At 38.9% G+C, this 26,260-nt stretch overlaps 2 protein-coding genes across 2 annotated transcripts in view; one reads left to right on the forward strand and one right to left on the reverse strand.

Annotated features, from left to right (window-relative positions):
* Positions 1-18,219, forward strand: part of LOC100567051 (complement component C6) — a 28,713-nt gene extending 10,494 nt beyond the window's left edge. The window contains 10 exon segments of the mRNA XM_003216231.4: positions 77-243; positions 875-1,100; positions 6,451-6,475; positions 6,477-6,614; positions 8,348-8,459; positions 8,690-8,822; positions 9,625-9,816; positions 10,524-10,614; positions 11,763-12,004; positions 17,709-18,219. Of these exon segments, the coding sequence (XP_003216279.2) occupies positions 77-243; positions 875-1,100; positions 6,451-6,475; positions 6,477-6,614; positions 8,348-8,459; positions 8,690-8,822; positions 9,625-9,816; positions 10,524-10,614; positions 11,763-12,004; positions 17,709-17,899 (1,517 nt within the window). The 3' untranslated portion in view covers positions 17,900-18,219.
* Positions 18,220-20,701: 2,482 nt separating this feature from the next.
* Positions 20,702-26,260, reverse strand: part of c7 (complement C7) — a 29,572-nt gene continuing 24,013 nt past the window's right edge. The window contains exons 16-18 of the mRNA XM_003216232.4: positions 25,121-25,217; positions 24,365-24,549; positions 20,702-22,662 (exon numbers count right to left, since the gene is read on the reverse strand). Of these exons, the coding sequence (XP_003216280.2) occupies positions 22,472-22,662; positions 24,365-24,549; positions 25,121-25,217 (473 nt within the window). The 3' untranslated portion in view covers positions 20,702-22,471. The remainder of the gene's footprint in view (positions 22,663-24,364; positions 24,550-25,120; positions 25,218-26,260) is intronic.

The following is a 26,260-nucleotide window of genomic DNA, read 5'->3' on the forward strand; positions in this document are numbered from 1 at the left end:
TAAACTCCCACATGTTGACTTGGAGGTTCTGTGAGCTGTTGCCCTCAAATAACTCTGTTCTGGCCTGAAATCTTAGGTTCTGTACTGAAGTCATCTGAACGGTCTATTTCCCTGGTAAAGGGAGGACGGGCACAATATGCGGCAGCCTTAGCCTTTGAGAAAAAAGGATCTTTGCCAGGAAACAACATCTTTAATAATTGGCTGGAGTCAACCAAGGAAAATCCGGGTGTGATTGAGTTTGAGGTAAGAGCTGGATCAAAATAGGAGTAAAACTAAAACTTACCTCACCCTAAAACTTACCTCACATGCCTCCAAATGGAAGCATGGGCATATAGAAAGTTCCTGGCATGTCAAAATTATGTGCAAGGAGCTCTGGACAGAGGAGAGGGATTCCTCCCTCCAAAACTTCTAACATCATTTTGATAAGCCAGAAGCTCGCTGCAAGCTTGTGTCTCCATTTGGAAACCTGTATGTTATGTATCAGGGCAGTGGTTCTCAACCTGTGGGTCTCTAGATGTTTTGACCTTCAACTCCCAGAAATTCTATCAGCTGGTAAACTGGCTGGGATTTCTGGGAGTTGTAGGCCAAAACACCTGGGGACCCACAGGTTGAGAACCACTGTTTTAGAGCAAAACGGGGGGGGGGGGGGGCAGCAGTGATACCCCCCAAGCTGATTGTAGATCGACCTGGAAGGGAATCTAGCCACTACCCACCAAAGAGGCAGGGGTTTAGCCAACCAACTGGCCACCATATGTGAATGACACCAGAGTTTAAGACACCTATGTCCTTCACATATAGGTCTGTGTGGAAGTGACCTGGGTCTTCCTTGCCTTGCTGTGAACATGTTTAAGAGCCTAATTTGATTCTTTCTTAGGTGGCCTCCATTCTGGATTTGGTGAAGAACTTCCCTTGTGCTGTGACAAAGCGCTATAACCTGAGGAAGGCTTTTTTTGAATATATGACTAGATATGACCCATGTCATTGTGCCCCATGTCCCAACAATGGTCGGCCTGTTTTATCTGGAACTGAATGTCTCTGTGTGTGCAAAGCTGGAACCTATGGTAATAACTGTGAGAGAAGAGCCCCAGATTACACATCAGGTATTTATGATAATATTTTAAGTATACTCCATCTGATTTTAGGATAGGCTGGGTTAGCAGACCATTGCTTACTTGTGCTTCACTTCAGATCATTACTAATCTGTGTGTTGGTGAAAAAAACTGAAATACAAATATCATCACACCTATAAACTAAAATAATCATAAATCCCTAGTTGTATATCTTATGCAATTTGTGTAAAATAATACCAATCATTTTTACAGAGTTACAATATTGTCAAAGTGATTGTACATCTGTACCAGCAGTTCTCAAAGTGTGCTCTGTGGAGCCCTTGGGCTTTGAGGTTCCTTCCTCTTCCTCACTCCTCCTCTTCCCCCTCCAAGCTTTCCCTCCTTTTTCCTGCTCTTCTTCTTACCCCTCCCTTGCCACCAAAAGCCTTTTTTCCTTGCCTCCCTTGTCCCCAAAAGCCTTCCCCCCCTTGCTGCCCAAATTCTTTCCTCCTCACCTTCCTTGCTACCAACACCCTAATTCCCTCCCACCACTCAAGAGGTGCTTTGATTGTGTTTTTCCTGCATGGCAGAAGGGGGTTGAACTGGATGACCACTGGGGTTTCTGCTATTATTATTATTATTATTATTTTATTATGACACAGCAAACAAGATAGACATGCTGGATTTCATATCACAAAATCACAAGTCGAACACTGTCTAGGACTGTGTGATGTATTTTCGGATGATGCGCGCAGATCCCAGCAGGGTGGCCTTTTGCAGTTGGCAGATCATAATTTTGTCAATGTCTATTGTTTCCAAATGCCGGCTGAGATCTTTTGGCATGGTACCCAATGTGCCCATCACCACCGGGACCACCTGTACTGGTTTCTGCCAGAGTCTTTGAAGTTCAATCTTGAGGTCCTGATAGCGGCTGAGTTTTTCCTGTTGTTTTTCGTCAATGCGACTGTCACCTGGGATGGCGACATCAATGATCCAAACCTTGTTCTTTTCCACAACTGTGATGTCTGGTGTGTTGTGTTCCAGAACTTTGTCAGTCTGTATTCGGAAGTCCCATAGTATCTTTGCTTGCTCATTTTCCAATACTTTTGCAGGTTTGTGATCCCACCAGTTCTTTGCTGCTGGGAGGTGGTACTTGAGGCATAAGTTCCAATGAATCATTTGGGCCACATAGTTGTGCCTCTGTTTGTAGTCTGTCTGTGCAATTTTCTTACAGCAGCTGAGGATATGATCAATGATTTCGTCGGTTTCCTTGCACAGTCTGCATTTTGGGTCAACAGCTGATTTTTCGATCTTGGCCTTAATTGCATTTGTTCTGATGGCTTGCTCCTGGGCTGCAAGGATCAGGCCTTCTGTCTCCTTCTTTAGGGTCCCATTCATGAGCCACAGCCAGGTCTTCTCCTTATCAGCTTTTCCTTCAATTTTGTCAAGGAACTTCCCATGCAATGTTTTGTTGTGCCAGCTGTCAGCTCTAGTTTGTAGTGTGGCTTTCTCGTACTGGTTTTTTGTCTGCTGTGCTTTGAGGAGTTTCTGATTTTTGACTTCAATCAAAGCAGGTTCTTCACTTTGCTTTACATATTCTGCCAGGGCATGTTCTTCTTCTTTGACTGCTTGTTTGACTTGTAAGAGTCCTCTGCCCCCTGATCTTCGAGGCAGATACAGCCGGTCAACATCACTGCGAGGGTGCAGTGAATGATGAATGGTCATGAGTTTTCTTGTTTTTCTGTCCAAATTGTCCAGTTCCATCTGTGTCCAGTTTATGATGCCAGCAGTATATCTTATGACAGGTATGGCCCAGGTGTTTATGGCCTTGATGGTGTTGCCTCCATTGAGCTTGCTTTTGAGAATTTTTCTGACCCTTTGTGTGTATTCTTTACCGACCACAGTCTTCACATGTTCATGCTTGATGTTGTCCAGCTGTAATATGCCCAGATATTTATAGGCCTCTGGCTGGTGACACTTTATTGTTTGGCCATTAGGCATATTTATACCCTCACTTTCAATGATTTTTCCCTTCTTCAATGCCACTGTCGAACATTTGTCCAAGCCAAACTCCATGCTGATATCAGTGCTAAAAATCCAGACAGTGTTAGTCAGAGACTGGATTTCAGTTTCCGTTTTTCCATACAGCTTCAGGTCATCCATGTACATCAGATGCGAAATTTTGTGAGAATTCTTAGATGTTTGATAGCCGAGATTTGTTTTTTGTAAGATTGTTGACAGAGGGATCATGGCAATAATGAAAAGCAGAGGGGACAATGAGTCTCCCTGGAAAATTCCTCTCCTGATGTTGACAAGTCCATAGCTTTCATTTCCAACAAACAGTTCAGTTTTCCAGTGCTCCATCATGTTTTCAATGAAGGTGCCAACGTTTTTACTAATCCCGATGGTGTCCAGGCACTTGATGATCCAGCTGTGTGGGAGTGAGTCAAAGGCCTTTTTGTAGTCAATCCACGTCATGTGAAGATTAGCTTTTCGGCTTTTACAGTTCTCCAGAATCATTTTGTCAATCAATAACTGGTCTTTTGTGCCCCTGCTTTTCCGTTTGTTGCCTTTCTGTTCATCTGGCAAGATGTTTTTTTCTTCAAGATAGTCTTGAATTCTGTCAGCTATGATGCCAGTCAGTAGTTTAAACATAGTGGGCAGACACGTTATTGGCCTGTAGTTTCCTGGTGCTGCTCCTTTTGCTGGATCCTTTTGTATCAGGTAAGTTCTTCCAGTTGTTAACCATTCACTGATACTTCCTTTCTGCAGCATCTCATTGAATTGTTGGGCCATTTTTCCATGTAAACTAATCAGATGTTTGAGCCAAAATCCATGGAGTTGATCACTACCAGGCGATGTCCAGTTCTTGACTTTTTGCACTCGTTTGCTGATCATTTCAGTTGTTATTTCCATCTGTTCCATTTTGTTCTGTGAGAATTTTCCTTCAAATTCCTTTATCCACCCAGCGTTTTTGTTGTAGTTCTTATTATTTTCCCAAAGCTCTTTCCAGAACTTCGTTGTTGCAGTTTTCTCTGGCTTTATGGTTACTGTGTCTGTTGTTTGGTTCAGGCTCTGGTAGAACCGTCTTTGGTCTGATTGAAATAGTTGATTTTGTCTGTACTGGATGATTCTGGCTTCATATCTTTCAATTTTTCTGGCTCTTGCTGTAATTTGTTCTTTCACAATTTCCAAGGCTTCTTCAATTTTTCTGGTGTTCAGCCAGTACTTTCTGATCAGGTATTGCTTGATTTTGTCATTCTTCAGTTTCTTCTCTTTCATATTTTTCAGGTTACTTGCATCTGATCTAAGTTTCTTGATTTTCAACTCTAGCCTGATCTTCCACTTTGGTTTTCCAGTTGATTTTCTTTGGGGCTGCCTTGGTTGTAGGAGCCCAAGCTCTTCTGTTACTATCACTGCTGCACTGTAGGCATACTGGTTTGTTTGTTCAATTGATGTTATTTGGACAGTGGAGAGTACTGCATTCACATCTTTCATGAGAGGCGCCAGGTGTCTCTTGGGCACTGTTTTTAGAGTTGGGAGCCGCTGTCTTATTGCATTTGCTGCAGCATGAGCCATGATCTTATCCTTGAGCTCTTGTTGTCTTGCTGTCAAGGTTCCTGGTGGTTCAACAGGTGTTTCAAGTGCTGGTTCTTCAAATTCTTGCAAAAGCTCCACACTTTCTTCTGGTTCAATCTGTTCCACCATTTCAAGTGTTGCTGGAGTCTCTGCTGCTGTCTGTGCTGTGGTCTGATGGTAATTTGCTTTGCAGATTTTCTGGATTTCTTCAAGTTCAACTTCACTGAACACTTTGTTTCTGATTATGTATCTTCGTTGGTCAGCCAGTCGGGGTTCTGTTATCTGTGAGTCAGGGTACTCTTGTTTCCATAGCTGATGCATCTTTTTTTGGTAGCCACGCTTTTCAGGTTCAGAGTTGTAATAGCATTTCATGACTATGCGGTTTTCTGGCATTGTATATTTCTGCCGCTTCTGTGACTGTTCATTTGGGTTTTGAAGATTCCGTAGCCCAGTTGTCGATGGATGTCCAGAATCAGCAGCATCCACCGCGGTCCTTTTTATCCTGGGCGACGACCGAGCCAGTATAGACTTCGTTTTGGTTTGCTTCTCCATATGCTAATGGGTTAGGTGCACTTGGTTGCATTCCTCCGCTGAGGCCTCTCTGGCTTGGTTGGACCTGCCGGTAGTTACACTACCGCCAGCACAGCCCTCAGCATCCTCGGAATGGCTAAGCCCCCCCACCACGTCAAGGTGGCACCTGCGGGGGGATTATTATTATTATTATTATTATTATTATTATTATTATTATTATTATTATTATTATTATTACAAAGGCTGGATGACCATCTGTTGGGGGTGCTTTGCATCAAAAAGTTTCCCTGTGTTTGAGATACACACACACACACATATTATATGTATATATAGAATATATATAGAATATATAATATAATATATAATTATTTCTTGGGGCTCCACAAGAACCGCTGATCCATACTATTGAATTAATGCATTTTGCTGCTACAGTAGAGTCTCATTTATCCAAGACTCATTAATCCAAGGTTCTGGATTATCCAAGGCATTTTTGTAGTCAATGTTTTCAATATATCATGATATTTTGGTGCTAAATTCGTAAATACAGTAATTACAACATAACATTACTGTGTATTGAACTACTTTTTCTGTCAAATTTGTTGTATAACGTTGTTTTAGTGCTTAATTTGTAAAATCATAACCTAATTTGATGTTTAATAGGCTTTTCCTTAATCCTTCCTTATTATCCAAGATATTCGCTTATCCAAGGTTCTGCCTGCCCGTTTAGCTTGGATAAGTGAGACTCTACTGTACTTAATTTCCCATGTTTCAATACTGTGTGCAATCATATTGCAATTGCAAGTTATAGTTTTCAAGACCTTCAGGCTTCTCCTCCAAAGAATGCTGGTGTCTCACAAAACTACAAACCCCAAGACTCCATAGTACGGAGCCATGGAAGTTAAAGTTGTGTCAAAGCACACTTTAATTCTACAGTGTAGAGCCAGCATCAGACTCTCTTAATTCAATGGAGACTTAATCCTAAAACCACATAGATAAAATTGTAACCTCAATCTCTTTTGTTTTGTACACCAGCCAGACGTCATTAGTTGATTGATAAATGATAGAAATGAATGAATGATTTACTGACTAAGCTGCATAAAATGTGATGGTAGTCATTAGTGTCAATGGTTTTGAAAAGGAGTGAGACAAGTTTATTACATATAATGTACAACAACAACATCAAGAACGAGGAAGTGCATATTACTCAGAAACTCATTTAATGGGATAAGAGTCCTCCTGTTGATATCTCTTCAAATAATATTGCAGAAATGCTTTTTGTTTTGGAACCTAGATGCAGTAGATGGCTATTGGAGTTGCGTGGAGCCCATGTGATGCATCTTTTAAGAGGAAAAGGACCCGATTGTGTAACAACCCCCAACCCATGAATGAAGGGAAACCCTGTGAAGGAGAAGGAGAAGAGGAAGAAGAGTGTTTTATTCGATTGTTTGGAGACCAGTAAGATTTTTTGACAGGAAGAGGTGGAGAATCTTTGCTTCTTCACCCATTTTTGACTACAACTTCTACAGTCCATTATTGGGTGGGGCCGATGGAAGTTTTAAGCCAAAACATCCAAAGGACTGAAAGTTGGTCACACCAATTTTATATGGTTTCCCTTTCCCAGATTTATATAGTATCACCAATCTTCATGCCCTTTTTTTCAGGGCCAAACTACATATTTTAGTTTGTTTGTCTGTCCTGCTTTACAGATAAGTAGGCTCTCAAGGTGACATCCCAATAATAAACAAATTATAAAAATGATACCACATACAAGCTGGAATCCTGTTCCTTAATCCCAACTAGAGCTAACCTATTGACACAATTATTAAATGTTGAGTCAACATATAAGTAAATTTAGTTGATTCAATGCCTCTATGCTAGTCAAAAGTCACAATAGTATCTAGCCTATAGGATATGCCCTGCCCCTGCAATTCTCACCCACCTTGTAATGTTGATGGCTGAGAACAAGCAGGAATATGTCCACTGTAGAACTGGATGTGTACCGTAATCATTTATCATTATTAGAGCATCTTTCAACTCTATCATATTGATATAGTCAAGTAGGGATTGTATTAGGGTTTGAGATGTCTCAATGGAAGTGATAGGCAGTTCAAACCAAAGAACTATCCCATTTTTTCCCAGAAACCAAATGTAATATCATAGAAGATTCTATAATAATAATAATAATAATAATAATAATAATAATAATAATAATAATAATAATTTTATTCTTGTATCCCGCCCCATCTCCCCGTAGGGACTCGGGGCGGCTCACATGGGGCCTTGCCCAACATCACAATATAAAAACAAATCAAAACAAATTTACAACAATAAATCAACAATATCAGTAAAACCATCATAAAAACAATCTTGCAAGAAAAAACGTTAAAAACAGATAGATATAAAACACAAATCTAGGCCAAAGGATGAATGCATCAAATCGGGGGGAGGTAGTTACGTAATTGACATAGTCATTAAAGTACTAGAAATGACAATAATGACAATAAGAAGGCGAATCAGTGGGTCTATTATTATGTAGGCAGACAACTTGAACCAACAGAAATCACCCATCAAAGGCTTTCCGGAAAAGCCAGGTTTTCAGGTTCTTCCGGAAGGAGAGGAGGGTGGGGGCCAGCCTAATCTCCCTAGGGAGCAAGTTCCAAAGCTGGGGGGCCACGACAGAGAAGGCCCTCTCTCTCGTCCCCACCAACCACGCCTGCGAGAGTGGTGGAAGCGAGAGAAGGGCCTCCCCCGATGAGCGAAGAGATCGTGTGGGTTCGTAGGGGGAAATGCGGTCTCTAAGGTAGGCGGGTCCCAAACCGTGTAGAGCAATTCTGGAGGGACTTCTGAGGATACGTCCAGCCCTCCTGCATGACAAGATCGCTGTATTCCCTTCTCCATGATGCCACTAATTGATGATTTTTCACCTTTTGTATGTCTTTTTTCTCCATAATGATGTCTCTCTTAAAGCTTAGTTACTAAGAAGAGCTTTCCGCTACAGCATGCTGAAAACTTTCATTTAACCTTTTGCCTTGGCTCCACCTACTCTACAATCTTCCAGTACTGAAACTAAGTTCTTATCTGCTTACTTTGAAGTGACAAATATAATGATGTTCAGCTACGTAGTGCCCTATAGGTCTTGAGCTGAGTATTTTCTTAATAAATTTATAACAAGAAAATCTTAATTTCAGAGGAGCTGTTTGTGTAAATGATGATGAAGGTGTAAGAGAGGTAGAGCTGCCTGTAGTTGAGCCTGAATCTGGATGTTTGGCTCCAGTGGCACCAGAAAATGGATTTATCAGGGTAAGAGCATTTCACAAGTTGCAGAAGATTTGGACCAGGTCCGAGGTGGAATGAAACCTTTCTTTTGTGGAAGCATGTGATACCAGTTCTGGAATGCCACTTCATGCTCTTAGGATAATGATTGTTTTAATTGTCTATTTTCCCAGCCTACAATGAGCCAGAACAAGATAACAAGAAATATAACTACCTTTTATTCCACTAACAAGACTTTTTCTTTGTCCTAATTTCAGAATGAGAAAAATTACTATTCCGTTGGAGAAGAAGTGGAAATTGTCTGTCTCAATGGTTATAATCTTGTAGGATATAATTTCTTTAGATGCCTACCAGACAAAACATGGGTTCAACATCCAGTGAAATGCCAACGTAAGAAGAAAACTGATGCCAAGAATAGGATTGACATTGATGTCGTTCTTCCCTGATGTATTGCATCTTGCATCATTGGCCAAAATAGTTAGGGATGAGAATTGCAGTATAAAATATTTGCTGGACAACAGATTAAGGGAGACTGATCTATAAAAAAAAAATCCCAGTAGGAGAAAATGACACAATATTGACTTGGCTGTCTACTCAAAATGGACCAAATGTCAGTTATTATTTGATAGTATGCATTATGCATCAAACAGAGCTCGGAAAGTTCATATTTGGACTACAACTCCCAAAGTCTCAGGGATTCTAGGACTATCAGCCCAAGTTCTGCTTTTTCCAAACTCTGTATTCAAGTGCTATAGACATTCTAATTCAGTGAGCCCTTTCTGTTCACTGGGGTTTTGTTCCAGGAACCATTGTGAATACTCAGATCTGTAAATACTCAAATCCTGTTATGTGCAATGCTGAAGTGAAATGTTGCCCATTATATAAAATTGCAAAATAAGAGTTTGCTTTCGGGGTTTTTTTTTTAAATCAAACTTTACATGGCTGAATCTGTGGATGGATAATTTGTAAATACAGAGAGTCAACTGTACTGGCTTCTCTTATTTGATGAGAAAGGAATGAATTATGAGTAATTCATGAAATATAGTTATTTCCAAGCTGTGTTTCTATATTGTCTTTTGAATGTTGTTCAGATAGCACTTTTCTTAATGAATGGTATTAAAATACAGATGAACTCAAAATCACACTAAGTTGTTCCATATTCAGACATTCACGTTTCTCTTTTAAACTCCAGCATCAGCTTGCTCTAGACCTTCCCTTTCCAATACCATCAAGATCTCTCCATTTAAATTGGAATATGAGACAGGAGAACGTATCCACCTGAGTTGTCCAAATGGCTACATTCTTACTGGCCCAAGGAGCTACACCTGTGGGAGTAATATCTCCTGGACCCCACCTATTTCAGGATCACTTACTTGCAAACAGTGTATGTACCTATCAAATACTGTTTCAATACTCATAGCATTCTTATTGTCTGCTTCCTATCTGTTTTATTTACCATTCATGCAATTGTATGTTAAGGGTTCAAAAGCTGGGTACAACATGTTGCATATTAGTGGTGGGACAAAGACAGATTGTGAGCTACTGATTGCTATTTGGATGATTAGTAAATTTAAAAGTTTCTGTCTCACAATTCCTTTCAACTATGTTAGACAATTTTGGATGGTAAAGAAAATGGCAGAAAAGATACTTTTGGGATTATAATTCCAAGAATTCCATTTTTTTCACTTTTATTCTTCATCTTCAACTGAAAACTTGGGCCCTACCACACAATTTGAATAATTACTTTCTCAACTAACTAAACAAGCTTCCAGAATCCCTCAGCCAATATGGTCATTGTTTATGCTTAGGGGAAAATGCTGGATATTGTTCAAAAAGGGGAAGGATACAAATTTTGCAGGTCTGATCAAATTAGAGAAAAAATGTGCAAATGATCATTTAAAAATATTTGTTCCTTCCATTTACACACTTAATTTTTGCTCCTTTGCAGGACAAGCAAGGACAATACATCTTCATATATCAGTTTAGCAGCCCATCTTGTAACTGAACTGTCACTATTATTCCTGCTTAATAATAATAATAATAATAATAATAATAATAATAATAATAATAATAATAATAATATTGTTTTAGCTCAGGAAATTCTCCGTAAAGGCAATTGCAGCTTTGGACAAAAGGAGGTGGGGTCTCAGTGCGTCTGTATGTCTCCTGAGGAAGACTGTGCGTAAGTAAGAATTATGAGACAATGGTCAACAGCCAAGTCTTCTTCCTATCCTTCTAGTACCACTCCTGCCACTTCTTCTTAATTTAATTATTTATACAGTACCATCATTGTATTTGATGCTTTACAACAAAACAGTCCCCTGTCATGAGATTTACAGTCTTAAATATGGGCCATCCCTACTTTGCACTGCCACTACAACTGCCTGATTTAACAGCTTCTTCACTGAATGTCAAAGCATTGATTTAAAAATTATAATTTAAACATAATTAAATCATATTTGATTGGTTTTTAATAATTCAAATGGAATTCAACTGGAGCAAAACAGCAAATCATTTAACCAAAGTGATTTAATAAAGCAAAACAACTAAGAGGGAAGCAGTTCAAATTCAAATAGCAACATGCAAAAACATTTCAAGAGCTATCTATCTATCTGCCAGCCAACCAGCCATCACGGAACCAAAGAGGCTTAAAATAATAATCAAAAGTTAGTTAAAAGTTTATTTTACATAATTTTAAAAACGCAAGCAATGCTATATTTAAAAAGCACATGACTAAAACAACAACAACAACAACAACAACAACAGCAACAACAATAATGCTTTATTTATATACTACCCTATCTCCCCAAGAGGACTCAGGGTGGTTTCCAAATTGGCAAAACATTCATTTGCCAAAACAAAACCATACAACAAAATTAAACATCATAAAACAAAAACATACAATTAAGACACAACTGAAAAAGTAAAAATATAGCCCACTACTTTTAAACACCCTTTTGCATCCTTAACAATCAGTCCCTATTCCAAGTAATTTCCTCCCACCCAACATATATGAACTATACAGCAATATATGATTATTGAATTTAATGGGATTTTTTCCTTGGGAACTGCACAATTGCAGCCTTACTAATGGCCAAAATGCTGGTTGCTCTTTATAGAATCCATAAGTGATGTTGAAGGTAACATTGAATAGTAAGCATGATTGCAATTGCAAATTGTTAAATACTGGAAGTTAGTGGAATGTCAAGCATTAAAGAGTCACAGGAGATTGAAGACTCGGGATAGATCCAGTGGTAATCTGCTACCTGAATAAGGACAACAAACATCTGGATCTCATTCTATCTAAATTCTAACTTTATCTCTTGACAGTCCTGGTATGGAAGATATTTGTGTCCTGGATACAGCACTCAAAATGCCTCTTACTAAATCGAGCTGCCAGTACCTGGCTAACAGATGCCGAGGTGATGAACAGTTCCGTTTCCTTTCTTCCGGACCATGTCAAAATAATGTCAACGTAAAATGGCCTATTGAGCGGGCAAGTCTTTCAGTAAACAGCACAAAGAAAGAGCTCTGTGGATATGATGTATGTTATGATTGGGAAATATGTTCAGGTAAGTTCTTTTCCACACTGATTCTGGAAGAGTGAATATGCAGGAGAGGGTGTGTGTGTTTTTTAAATATATATATATTTTAAAAATAATTTTAATGGTATGAACCATTGTTAAAATAACTGTTGTTATTTCTTAATCATTTTTAAATATATTATTTATATATCTGTCTACTTACTTACCTACCTATCTATCTATATGCTTGTATTCTATCTTAGGGCAGTGTAGAAGAATTAAGACTAGAGTGACCAACTCTCTCGTATTTCCTGGGAACTTCGGCATTAGAACTATTTTTTTTTATTTAATTCTCCTGACTCCCTTACTGACCTTATATTTCTCTCATATATTTTGATTGGGGCAGGGAGAGGGGCCAGAAACCCAGCCCCAAACTCCAGTATCCCATCCCACCTTTCAGCCAACTCAGCTACAATGCAAGTGGGAAGGAGATTGGGGCGAGGGTGGAGGTGGGGAGACAAGATGGATGGGTGGATAGATGGGAAGTGGGGGGTGGGAACGTCCTTGGTGCGGTGTCCAAGAGATGGGGGTCTGGCTGGTTCCCAAATCCCACATCTCCTCACTCACCATTCACCCTCTCCTAGTGCCTTTTCCTTGCCTCCATCCCTTTTTGTTGCTCTTTTGGGGCTTCTCTTTCCCTTTTCAGTTTCTTTCATGCAATATTTTCTCTTGCTCCCAAATCCACTTTTTCTTTTCTGGTGTCAGCAGCTTGCATATCTCCCTTTCCTTCCCTTGGTTCAGTCACAGCAGCCTAGTCCAGTTTATTTGAAAGTTAAATGAAACTGAGTTCATTTCTACTCCTGCATAGAAAGTGATAAAAAGTCAAGCTAAATCACCAAGATTTTTCCAAACTTTTACTTAACAGAGTACTGTATATACTTGGTATAAGCCTAGTTTTTCAGTCCTTTTTTTAAGACTGAAAAAGCCCCCCTCATCTTATACTTGGGTGAGGGTCCTGGTTGGCTTATGTTTGGGTCAGCTTATACTCGAGAATATATGGTACATTTATTATTTTTCTCTATTATTATTGGCATTATTACATTTATTATTTTTCTCTATTATTGTTGCTACTATTACATTTATTTTATTCTATTTATTATTATTATTACTACATTTATTATTTCACTCTGATCTAATAATAATAATAATAATAATAATAATAATAATAATAATAATAATAACTTTATTTTTATACCCCGCTCCATCTCCCCGAAGGGACTCGGGGCGGCTTACATGGGGCCTTGCCCGCTACAACAATCAATATCAAAAACAAAGCAATAACACAATTATCCCAATAAAAACATCAACATCAGTAAAAAACAATCATTAAAATCAACATGAAGCATACAATGTTAAAAACAGGAGACTATTATTATCTTATTATTATTGCATTTATTATTTTACTCTATTTATTATTACATGTATTATTTTCCTGTATTTATTATTATTATTATTATTATTATTATTATTACATGTATTATTTTACTCTATTATTATTAAAAGGACACATAAGCACACTTACATTGAAGAAGATGAGAATAATGATTTGATCAGAGTTGGACAGTCTTATCTTAAATTTGAGCTTTATGTAAATATTCAAAAACATTGAACCTACTGATGCCTCAATTAATGTAATTTTATTGGTATCTATTTTTATTTCTGAAATTTACCACCCTCGGCTTATACTGGAGTCAATGTTTTCCCAGTTTTTTTTGTGGTAAAATTAGGTGCCTCAGCTTATATTCGGTCGGCTTATACTCGAGTATATACTGTATGTTTTATTTTATGCTACATATATTATGAACTATGCTGCACAGCTTAAAATGTGCAAAATTTATCGTGACTAAATGTCCCTTAAATTCATGGTCAAAAGTTGGTCACCCTAATTAGAACATATATAGATAAAAGCTCTTATTACAACACTCCCCCCCCCCCCCAAAAAAAAAAAAACCAGGGAGGACAAGTTTAGCTCACTGGGACCTCATCACACTAGATCTTAAAGAGTAGGTAAAGAGTGTGCAATCCACTTTAAATCCTCCTGCAAAATCCTGCAGTTTGTAGCTTAGTAAGGCCCAGGACACCCCTGCCTTAGTATTTAAAGGCCCTTTCCTAAACTATAAATCCCAGAATTGAAATGGGAGAATTTAAATTGGGATGCACATAATTTACTTAGTCATTAAGCTCTTCTAGAGCTTTGAAGACTCTGCTAAGAAGGCCTTTTCTACTATTCCCACCAGATATAACTGTTAGGCTGGAAGGACTGACATAAGGGGCTCCCTTGAAAAATCTCAAAACCCAGACAGATTCATATTGGAAAATGTGGTCTTTCAGGGCAGGAAAGCTTCATACATCTTTACTTGCACCTTGAATTGTGCTTGGAAATTCATGAACCACTTGGGAGGATTTCCAAGCAGTGCACACTAAAAATTATGATTAGGATGATGAGAAAAGGTGCAATAAATCCAAGTTCTCCACCTGACATCACAAAACAGCCTTTCTGTTTGTCTTTCTCTTTTTATCCACTGCAGCCCTTGAGATCAAACTTGGGACATTGATTAATTTGATAGGATTTATTTCCCACCTTTCCTCTGGGATAGGAGTCCTACGGGTATGGATGGGGAATTCACAGCTCCAGTAGAGTCTGTTTTGCTGCTACAAATGGACACAACCAAATACAACTCAATGTCTAGAATAGAGATTATGAAAAACCTCTCTCCCTTCCTCCCCTCACTGTGTCTCTCCTCTCTCACACACACATAGACACAGGCACGTATGCACAAACAAAAATGTGTCGACCAGGTTTCAGATTTAGAGAAAACTAGCCAAAATCAATAAGAGAAGTTGGTGATTACTCACTTAAATGGTATTGATTAAGTCTCCTCTCAATCCAATCGATTCAATTTTTACTGTTTTGGAAAACAAGCACACGTAAAATTGTAAAATTATCACAGTAGACTGGTTGCTTAGGTGAAAGCCTTTGTAGTTGCCTTCTGAAGCAATAGGGTCTTCATACAGTCTTTGAGGGAGCTTCATATACAGTGCAATGCTTTAATCTCATTATAAGGTGACAAGAGAATGGATGGCTAGGGTCATATCTAATATCTTCAGAAATGAGTGCAACCAACAATAGAAGACAGTCATTGATTTTCTACATTAGCTACTAGGTGCACCTCCATTGCAGAATGAATGCCGTTTGAGACCATTTTCAATGCCCTGGCTCTACACTATGGAAATTTTGGAAGCTGTACTGTGGTGAAGCACCAGAATTCTTTGGCAGAGAAAACTATAAAACTACAACTCCCATGATTTCATAATTAAAGTAGTCTTGATCTACATTAATTCTACAGTGTGGACACACCACTACTTATGTGTACATAACTAAGTAATGTCCCCTGGCCTGCCCTCTTCCAGCACATCTTTACAGCTAGTAGCTGCTTAGAGTGAAGGGGTTTTTTTAGCTACCAGTCAAAGACATATCCATCCTCTTCCTGCCAGTGAGCAGGTCTATAATGAAGAATTGAAAGAGAGCTCCTGCTTCCGATACCGTGTTTTCCCGAAAATAAGACAGTGTCTTACATTAATTTTTGCTCCCAAAGATACACTAGGTCTTATTTTCAGGGGATGTCTTATTTTTCCATGAAGAAGAATTCAAATTTATTGTTGAACAAAAAAATGAACATTTATTATATACTGTACAGTAGTTGTTATCACAAACCGGCATAACCAGACAAACTGAATCCTATCAAGAATTTCTTGTTAATACCAATATTTCCATGTACAACACTCTATGGTACCTACATTTACCAATCCTGCATGCTCTGGTGTTCTGTTCGGCGGGCATGCTTCCAAACAAAATCTTTGCTAGGTCTTACTTTCGGGGGAGGACTTATATTTAGCAATTCAGCAAAACCTCTACTAGGTCTTATTTTCTGGGGATGTCTTATTTTAGGGGAAACAGGGTAGTAGCACCCTCACTCACTAGAAGGAGAGGGTTGGAAACCTCATCTTCTTTGCACCCTGATTAGCCGCTGATACAATTACTACTTACTACTTACTAGCTCTAAGGTCATCTGAGGAGTTTCAAGACAAAGTACAAATACAAACCAATATCTATAATGGGAAAATACATGGTATAAATATGTTTTATGTTTATTTTATAAGATGTTTTTAGATTATTATGTGTTTTTAGTGGTGTTGTATCCTGCCTCAAGCCACGAGGAGAGGCGGGTAAGAAATAAGATGATGATGATAATGATGGCAATAGTGATCTGTATATAAAGTTATAGTCTAGGTTACAAATCTGTCACTGCAAATAAAATGCCAGCCAAAGCTGGTAAACATCAACCCACTGCTAACATTTGGGTGTCCAACTATAAATCTGAAGCCAAGATTGCTGTGAGTCTGCTTTGGCATAAACTAACCTTCTTCTTGATTTGTGTCTTTACACAGCTTGGGGAAATTCCTATTTTTCCAGAAACCCCATTCTTCCCCAAACTGTTACATCCCAAATTGAGCACTGGATCCTTACTGGGACTTAGGATGCATCTATACTGTAGAATTAATGCAGTTTGAGACCACTTTAACCACCATAAAGCAATGTTATAGTATTATTAAAGCTGTAATTTTGCAAGTTCTTCAACCTACTCTGCCAGAGAGTGATGAAGCCTCACCAAACTACAGCTGCAGGGATCCCACAGCATTGAGCCATTAAAGTTAAAATGGTGTCAAACTGTACTAATTCTACAGTTTAGCTGCACCCCCAGTGTCACTGAGTAGAAAAATGCACAGGATTGTGCTATCCATCATCCGAGAAATACCAAATTTGTAATACTAAGTGAAAACCCAGGGTATGAAATCCATATTTATTTAGCTATAATGAGAAAAGGGAGAGTGGAGAAGCATGTTGTTGAGCTGTTCCATCTATCTAAAAATGAAGCTCGGTGTCAATGTTTGTTATGCAACTTGATGTTCACAGTGCAACAGGGTGATAGCAATTGTGGGTTTTCTCGTAAATTGCCTTGGCTAAGAGCATAGGAATAAATTTTTTGCCAAGAAAAAGATGGCTCATCTGGTTCATTTTTTCATCTCCCTTTGGATGATCTTTTCTATTTTAGGCTGAAGTAGAAACAGAGCCGGTTTGATTATATATATATTTTTTACATCAGAACCAAAAAGTCAGTCACTTTCACACAAACAACACAAAACACTGCTATTTTCAATGCGGGTGAGAACTTTCATTTTAGAAACCCTCCTGGTGATTGGAGGCAGGGAAGCAAGGCTGGCTCAAGATATTTTGCAGAGAAAGGACAAGATAAATGTCCCTTTTCATTTCTATTTATGGAAGCAAGCTGAAACCTTCCAATATTTTGTGGATGAAAAGCAGGATACGTTTGCCCAAACAACATCAGAGTATGGTTAAGGTTGCAAAGTTTATTAATGAGGAAGAACAGACAAGAAAAGAGAGACTACCGTGGTTTGCTTTTGCCTAAGCTTACTGGGAAGGGCAAAGTTCTGTGTGGTATCTCTTCAGATACTTGATATTTTATCTCCACTAAAGCCTTTCTCCATATTAGCTCATTTAGCAATTCCTCATATGAATTGGCTTCTAGAACCCTGATCTTCAGTCTTGTTGATAGAAACCAAAATAAGCCAATGTAGGCTTACCATAAATGTTTTTTTTCCCTGTTCACAGAAAGAGAACTGCGATGTACTTGCTTATTCCCATACCTGTGTCCCAAGGATGGGGGGCAACTCTACTGTATCCTGAGTGGATTTAGAAAATATATGAAGACAGTCACTTTCTGTACTTTGGGAGCAATGAAATGCTCCAATATGAAGACTGAATTGTTGCATGCTGGGGCGTGTATGCCTTCAGATCAGTGACAAAGTCATGTATACTTATGGAAGGATATCCAGATGTAGAAAAGACATGTTTCTGTAGCAAATGGATACTCTGATATCCATCTATAATTACTAAAATATATAACCTGTTGTATGTGCCCCAACATTAGCAACCACCTTTTTTGTCCAAAGGTCTACCACTTATATCTCTGTGATTTCTTGTTTCCCCCACTCCCTACAATTGCTTCTACCTGTTGACCACCTATATGGTTCTCTATGACATATTATTATCAACATGATTATCTCCTACCACTGCCCCCCATTGCACTAGTACTAATAAAGAAGCAAAGTTTCAAAGCGTATTGACTTCTTCATGGTTCTTGACTTCAGTAGTTTTAGACCATGTTGGAAATGTAACAGTGCTCAGTATTTTAAAAAGATGTCTCTGACAGGAGAACTGAGAGAATTACATAATTTTCAGCGACACAGTGTTTCCTTGTCTCTTGCACATCTTTCATAACCCCTCTGAGATGTAGAGGATGAAACTCTTACGACTTCATCACATGGGCACAATTGCCCGTCCTATTACAGTTTGACCTCACTTCAGGCACGGAGCCCATTGGATCCCTTCATAGATTACTTTGATTACTTTGGGCGGGGTTCTGTGCCTGGAGTGAAGTGAAATTGTCACAAGAGGTACCAATGAAAACACAGGAGACTTCCCATGTTTGATAGAGAAGAACGTGGGATGATGTAAGGGCAATGCGAATGATGCAGGGCACTGAGTGTTAGGTTCCCCACGTCCCATGCTGCATTCACCATGATCCATGACGAATCTCTCCACTATTGCCCACAAGCTTGACCTCAATGTGATGAGGTCTTTAGTAATCTTTCCACCTCTTATTTTCTCTATTACACACTTATTTCAAAAGTGAAATTGGCTTTGTATTGTTCTGTATTGGTTTTGCACTTGTAGAGAGCTTTCCTCTCTTTAATGGAGTTCTTATAATAAAGCTTAAGGGCCTCACCACACTTGAGCATTTTTCCACTTCAATCCACTTTAAATGCTGTGACTGTCTCCAGCAAAATTCTGGGCCCAGGGCTTCTCTCGATGAGCAGTTTAAAGGCCCTTCCCTAAACTACAAACTCCAGAATTCTCAGGAGGCAGTCACAGCATTGTGGACTGAAGTCGGAAAATGCTCAAGTATGAGGAGGCCTGCTTCTTTATTTATTTATTTTTATTTACATCATTTTTACCCCGCCCTTCTCACCCAGAAGGACTCAGGGCGGCTTACAACTGAAAAAGATTAAGAAGTGTATTTGCTTCTTTGTCAGAATTATTCGGCACTGCACACAAACATTTACTCTATGGCCTTTATCCCGAACTTGGCTCAGTTAAAAATCAACCAAAAGTATGATGCAATTTTCTCCTGGTATAAATTGGTATATCTGTAGAACTATAAACAAGGTAGGACTGTCAGACTAGATCTAAAAATTAATGGAAGCTTGGTGGCATTGGGAGAATATTCTCAATGTTATCCTCTCATAGGCATTTACAATGAGAAGGTCTTGGTCAGAATGGGACAATGAGGCTCTCCTTCCAATACCACTAAGCTCCACATTCATTTTGTCTTAGATTGTCAAGCATTGTAATCCCCGATACCAGTGGTTCTCAACATGTGTGCCACGAGAACAAAAATCCGCTCCGCAAATCTCCTTTCTCTTTATTTATTTTATTCCTGCTCTTTTCCTCAGAGCTGATCATTGCATCGGATAGACCACGTCGTCTCTAGATTATTAAATATGGTTTTCTGTGGGCGAGCAGATGGCGTCCACTGGGTGGCATATGTTCTGAATCAGAGACTAGAACTGATGTGGTCTATCCAATGCAATTTTCTGAATCAGCATCCCAGTTAACAAAACCGAATCTGGGGTTGTTGTATGTCTTTCGGGCTGTGTGGCCATGTTCCAGAAGCATTCTCTCCTGATGTTTCGCCCACATCTATGGCAGGCAACCTAAAATGGTGGAAAGAAACACTTCTACTTTGAATGAATGTAGGCAGAGATGAACATTTTATGGGAGATTTTCAGAGTGGGCTGTAATTGATCTGTACTTCCTACTGGGAACACCTCTGTGAAGTGTTTCATTTTCATGCAAATTGTTAAGGAAAAACATGGGGGAGGAAAGGAAATCTATGACTGGCCTTGTAGACAAATGGCTGTGTTTACTCTTTTGAATTGCTCCAGCTTTCTTACTTTGCAGGACCACCTATATGCCATCTGTCATTTTCAGAACAATAGTTCTTAAGAGAGATTGTGGGGCGGTTATGTCCTTTGGCATTAGAAATGTCAAAATATAAAGGCTGCTTTTGTCTATCAACACCTGCACCTATTTCTCTGAAGTTAACAGCCCTGCCTAGGAGAAACGAGTATACTTGCAAACATTTTCCAGTTCTGCCAAGAAACAAACATAACTGGCTGGGATCCTGTTTGTGAACAATAAGCGTACACCACCACAGCTTGCTTTTTAGGTTGCTGCAAAGGTCAGAATAATGTTCCAACCATGCAATGACAAAAATACCTTCCAAACCCCGATGCCATCTTTGTGCATCTCTTGAGGTCTCTGCAGATGCCTCTTGCAGCATAGCTATCTACAGGAAAAGAGCTTGATGTATCCTCACTCATCCTTCTCTCTGACAACATGGAAATTGCTGTGTTGGGGGCAAAGGAGGCTCTGGGGCTGACAAGGACAGGAATTGGAAGAGGCTAGGCTAGAATATGTAGCTATATAACAGATTTGGGTTTCCTGACATCAATACCATAAATCAGATGTCACAGTGGGAATAATGGTTTTCATTTTATTTTAAAAGAGTATAGATTTACACAAATCATCAGAATACAAAATTGTTCTATAATCAATTTCAAAACATTAAAAAATCAAAATATACAACTCTCCTCCACTACAATAATAAAAATATGGGGAGACGATTATTGCTGAAATGTATCATTCTGGAGAGAAGCGAAGAATCACACTACATCAACATAAAATGCACTGGTGTTTTCTTGTATTATTTAATTTGAAATTATTTATCATGTCTTTGGCACCTGCTCCAGGTAATGGATACAAAGAGTCACAGAAAACTGGCTGTCAGCCCAGGGACAGAGACATAGGTGAGATAATCAGAGGTCGGTATCAGAAGGAAACATCAGGGGAACAGCACAAATCTGCCCTACTATTCCCAGGAATTGGTTGGTTTAGACTTAGGCAAATAAAGAAAAATATCAGCAAGGCTATTACTGCAAAATTGTCGTCTGTAGGACTAGATACAGGGACTTCTTCTGACCAAATGCCTTTCTGCAGATAGATTCTTCTTCTGCTGTCACATTTCAGAGTAATCTGCTAACAGAACTGGCTGTGTTGGCTAAGAACTCCAGAAGAGCCAAAGAAGGACATGATAAAGTACTGTAACTATGTCTGTCTAAGCCTCTTCTGTCCTGGAGCATAATCTCAATGCCAGCACAAAGTTAGGCCACAGTAAATGGAAGCTGGGAGAGATTTGGATTTAGCATAGCTTCAGCTGGTCCTTGATTTTCTTGGCTGCTTAGAATTGTGCTCCTATATGGTAGAGCTGCATTGCAAAAACAGACTTGCAGAAAGGGGGTCAATAGTCAGTGACCAGGCACTAGATGATAGAGCTTAGATAATTCACTTTTTGGACCAAAGTTCTCAAACTCCTTTGCTTCCCAATCCATGTCAGTCAAAACACCATACAGAACAGTGTACTAGAAGCCAGTGCTATTCAAAGTAGTACTCTGTGGACCACCATTGGTCCTTGAACCATCTGATGCTGGTTCCTGGAGAGCTCACAAGAGAGAAAGAAAAAATATAGCCCATAAATACAAATTTAATTATAATGACTTGCTCTGCCTCCGCATTTGTGTGCCATTATTCTAATACAGGCGTTTTTGTCACTAACGCCCATCAGCCCCAGCTGGTGTGGCTAATAATAAGTCACTGTGAAAACTGTGGTTGAAAGCATAGAAAGGGCCAAAGTCCCATTTATACTGTAGGATGAAGAAGGAGTACCAAGTATGAGGCTATGAAGACGGAGAAGAATTGTCATCTTAATGGTGTAATCATCATGTGCAAGGGGCAAGTGAGTAGTGAGTAGTACATCAGTAGTTTCCCCAGATGATCCCTTTAATTTTTCCCATTTAAATTAACAATTGTCATGTGCATTGATTGGAAGAGGTAAAGCTCCACACATGTAATATGAAATATATCTTCATTTCATATCATATAGTGAATGGCTTGGTTCTCTCATACAGGTATCTGGGGAAATAAGAACCCCTCACCCCAGTCCCTGAAATATAAAAGTCTTAAGTCCCTGTATTGCTGCTGCTGCTGCTGTTGCTACTACTACTACTACTAATAATAATAATAATAATAATAATAATAATAATAATAATAATAAAAACTTTTTTTATAACCCACCCTTTTTCCCTGAAGGGACTTAGGGCAGTTTACAAAAATGGCAAACATGCCCCAAAACAAATGATCAAATGACTATTCTTATATACTGTGCAACCAATCCTATTGTAGATGCATCTCGATTATGAAGAGTTTTGCCCATTACAGGGCCTTATGCTAACAATGTGGACATTCTGTCCCTGGCACTTGAGGATGCCAGCCTCGCATTCAGTCATAGTCTGCTGGGCAACCCTTCCTTCCACATCCACACAAATGCTTATTCCTTCTTCGCTGCACTGTCCTGCTGTTCTGCAAGTGCACTGGTTGGTTGGATCTAAAAAAGAGTTAAACATTGTGCAATTTAACCCAAAGGAAAGACATATTAGATTATCAATAAACAAAATCTAAACTAACAAGCAATTGCAGAAAGACGCAATTAAAGGCAGAAGAGAAAGTGCTGGGAATTTTCAGTGATTGTACATCTGAACTACTCAAGATAGTACAATCAAATTAGCAAATAGGTGTTAATCAGCACCTGGGAATATAGAACCTCATTTTTCCTCCACTTTCCCCACTAATTACACAGAATGAAAAGAAAAAGAAACCCACATTTCACAAGCTTTAAAATCCCATTCCCAAACTTTGTAGACAAACAATTCTAATTGAAAACAAGTCAAATACACATTTGTGTTAGCCTTGTTTTGAGTGGCCATGTGAGTGCTTTAAAACTAGATGTGAGCTTCCAGTTACTTCCATTGCCACATTTCAGCAGACCATTAGGGACAGGAGGGAGAGACTGATACGTTTTATGGTAGTTAGACTGGACATTTGATCTACTGAAATTGTCCTCCACTACTGTAAATGATAGAGGAAAGAAAATAGGAAGTTTCCAATTCCTACATGATTTATCAATGGAATGGTTCCAGAAAAAGAGATTAAGTTCATACAAATTCAAACCCAGACTTTAACTACTCAGAGCTCCAGTTTGGGGTAGGAAGGATCCATCCATTTTGGTTTTTCCTATTTTCATTTTTAATCCCATAGACTTTCCCTTGCAAATGTGAAGACATTTTGGAAAATTCTTATTTAAAAAATGATTTGGAACAAAAAGTTCACCTGTTTATAGCTGCAGCACCAAGAGCAGTGAACAGTCTTCCACTATGAAGAACACCACATGTCTCTCATTCCCTCGAGCAAGTGTACAGACACATATCAAGCCACCACCCACCTTATATAAGCAATTTTAGTGCCCTCTGCCTTGAGCTTTAGCTCTGAGAACTCTCTCTTTAGAACACTGCTTTTAAACTATAGTTCCTGACCCCAAATGGAGTCTCCTTAGCTCAATGTTGTGGTTATGAAAAAACTGGCAACAGTAAAAGCTTTCTGAATGCCATCCATTTACATCAATCTGTTAGCAACAATGTGCAGTGTTTACAGTGAACTCTAAAAGAAATGCTTCAGCTGTACTTCATAAAAAGGAAAATCAGGCTGTTTAGCAAATGTTGCAAATGCTGATTTGTTATCAGTAAGTGTTTGATTTTTATACCTATTTTATATGCCTGCAAACCCTAGGATCATGTAAAAATTTCTCTAGTGGAAAAAAGTCATTAAAAGATTTCTTGGGCAGAAAGGGGTCATGAGTGAAAAAACTTTAAGAAGTCCTGCTCTAGAACAGTGTTTCCTGAACTTTAATCCTTTAGGTGTTTTGAAATTCAGCTCCCAGAAGCTTTGTTGGCTTTGGCCAATGATCAGATTTTGGGAGCTAAGTCTAAAACACATGGAAGACCATAGTTTTGGAAACACTGTTCTAGAAATAAAGACCTTGAAGCAGTAGTAGGCTTTATAAAATTGGTCATAATAGCATTCCTTCACGCAATAGTGAGATTGGGAAGAAACAAACTTGTTATTCCAAACACTCCAAAGCCTGAGGCAACTGCTTCACCCAGCCAAGTGAAGAGCTGGTCCTGGTCTGCACGCCGAATCATAATCTCTGGACATGCACTGTATTGGTGCTAGAAGCAAAGAAAGTCTCTCACCATTACAGGTCTCCCACAAATGACATGAATCGCATGATCTTTCAGTTGCAACGGGAGATTTGCAGTTTTCTTTACCGACCAAAGCATACCGCCTGCCCATACACTCAAGAGCATGCAGTTTACAGACTGTTAGCAAGGTGGTTCTCTGAGATCTTTGGTCTGTAGCACAGACATCCAGGGATGAGCTGAAAAGAAAAGCAGGACGTCGCTTTGTTCACATGAGCCTTAACCATTTTTACGCTGTTACATTTATAGGGCATGTCTGCAACCATCCAGACAAGTTGGGGAGATTTCTCCAGGGCTGCTCAAATTTAATGTGTAAACTGGGCACATATGTAATTAGTGCACAGTAGTGCAAAAAGGATGGGGAAAATAAGGAAAAAGGAAACGAAATACATGTATATGCATGCATATTTTTCAAACTCCGTTGTCATCCTAAGATTCCTCCCCCTGAAAATTAGAGAAGAAGGTTTAGATTCTGAGGATTGGGTACTAGTTATTAGAACTTGATTGCAGCTTTCTCTAACCCACCCCCAGTCATCTAAATCCAAAATACATATTTATTCCCTTTTCAATTTCTGTTCAATTAGATAAATTCAATTTCTGCTAACACCAAATTACAACTCAGTCAAACTAGGCAAAATGATGAAAAAATGTACAGTTATGCTTGGGTCAGGGAGACTGAGCAATTGATATGTTGCTGTTTCAAGAGCCTGGTATCTCTTCAAACAGAATATTTCAACCATCATGACTCACCCGCATTCGTATGGCATCTTACACACACATCTTGTCTCCTGAACCTTCTCCCAAGGCTGGCATTCTGTCATGACTGGTTGAACAGTTACGCTGGGAACTGAGGTGAAAGAATAAACATAAGAACACAGAAAGAACAAAATCCATATTCACTCAAAAATATTCTCATTGGCCACAGTGGGGATACACAGTACCATTCTGATAGAATTTGGAAAAAAATAATTTTCCAGACTGCAACTCCTATAATCTTGCAGGCAGCATGGCCAAGAGTTTATCAAGGTTCAGTTACGGTTTAAGATACAATGCTAGTGTTAGAATCCTATCTACACGTGACGTGGAATGCCTCAATTTCAGTCATTACTGATAGTTTTATTTTAAATTTAATTACAGATGCAGGGTTGGGGCAAGCAGGTACTCCATCACAACAGGGAATTGTTAGCATTTCCCATGTTTGCTATTATAACAAGTGAGGTTGGTACCATAGAAAACTGGAAAAAGTATAAAACACTATGATCCATCAGGTTGTAAGCACTGGCCATCAAGTGTTAGACAGGTTTTTATTTAAGAAATCATGCAAAATCCAAGTAGGTATGAAAAATATATTTCCCCCCAAACTCTCATGGTGATAATATTAAACTATTATAAATCCTAACCAACTTTTATCTGGCCTTTTGAAGTTCTTTTTACTCAACACTCAGTCTAAACTATTCCACTTGAACTATAAAGGGCATTGCTCTCAATTAATGTTAAATCTCCTTTTTTGCAGCTTCTTTGGACACCTACCTTTTTACTCTCATTTACAATAAATCACAGGAGAATTTGTTGGTTTATCTCACGTTACTATACATCCAAAAGGGCAGTTATGTTTACTCTACCATCTATCACAGACAGTTAATCCAATGAATCCTTTTTTAATAATGTGAGTTTTAAGCCGCACAGTTCCTCTGTAGATCCTATTTCATGAACTTCAGTGTGGGTGGGTGTTTAAGCATTCTCAGTTTATTGCTTTGGTCCACTGATGTTTTTCTTTCTGACAGTCGGCTCTCCATATCCACAGATTCTGTATCCACAGATTCAACCATTCATGGTTTGAAAATATTTTCTCACATACACACAATCAAAAATCAAACTCTAATTTTGATG

The sequence above is a fragment of the Anolis carolinensis genome, chromosome 2 (genome assembly GCF_035594765.1).
Source record: "Anolis carolinensis isolate JA03-04 chromosome 2, rAnoCar3.1.pri, whole genome shotgun sequence".
NCBI lineage: Eukaryota > Metazoa > Chordata > Lepidosauria > Squamata > Dactyloidae > Anolis > Anolis carolinensis.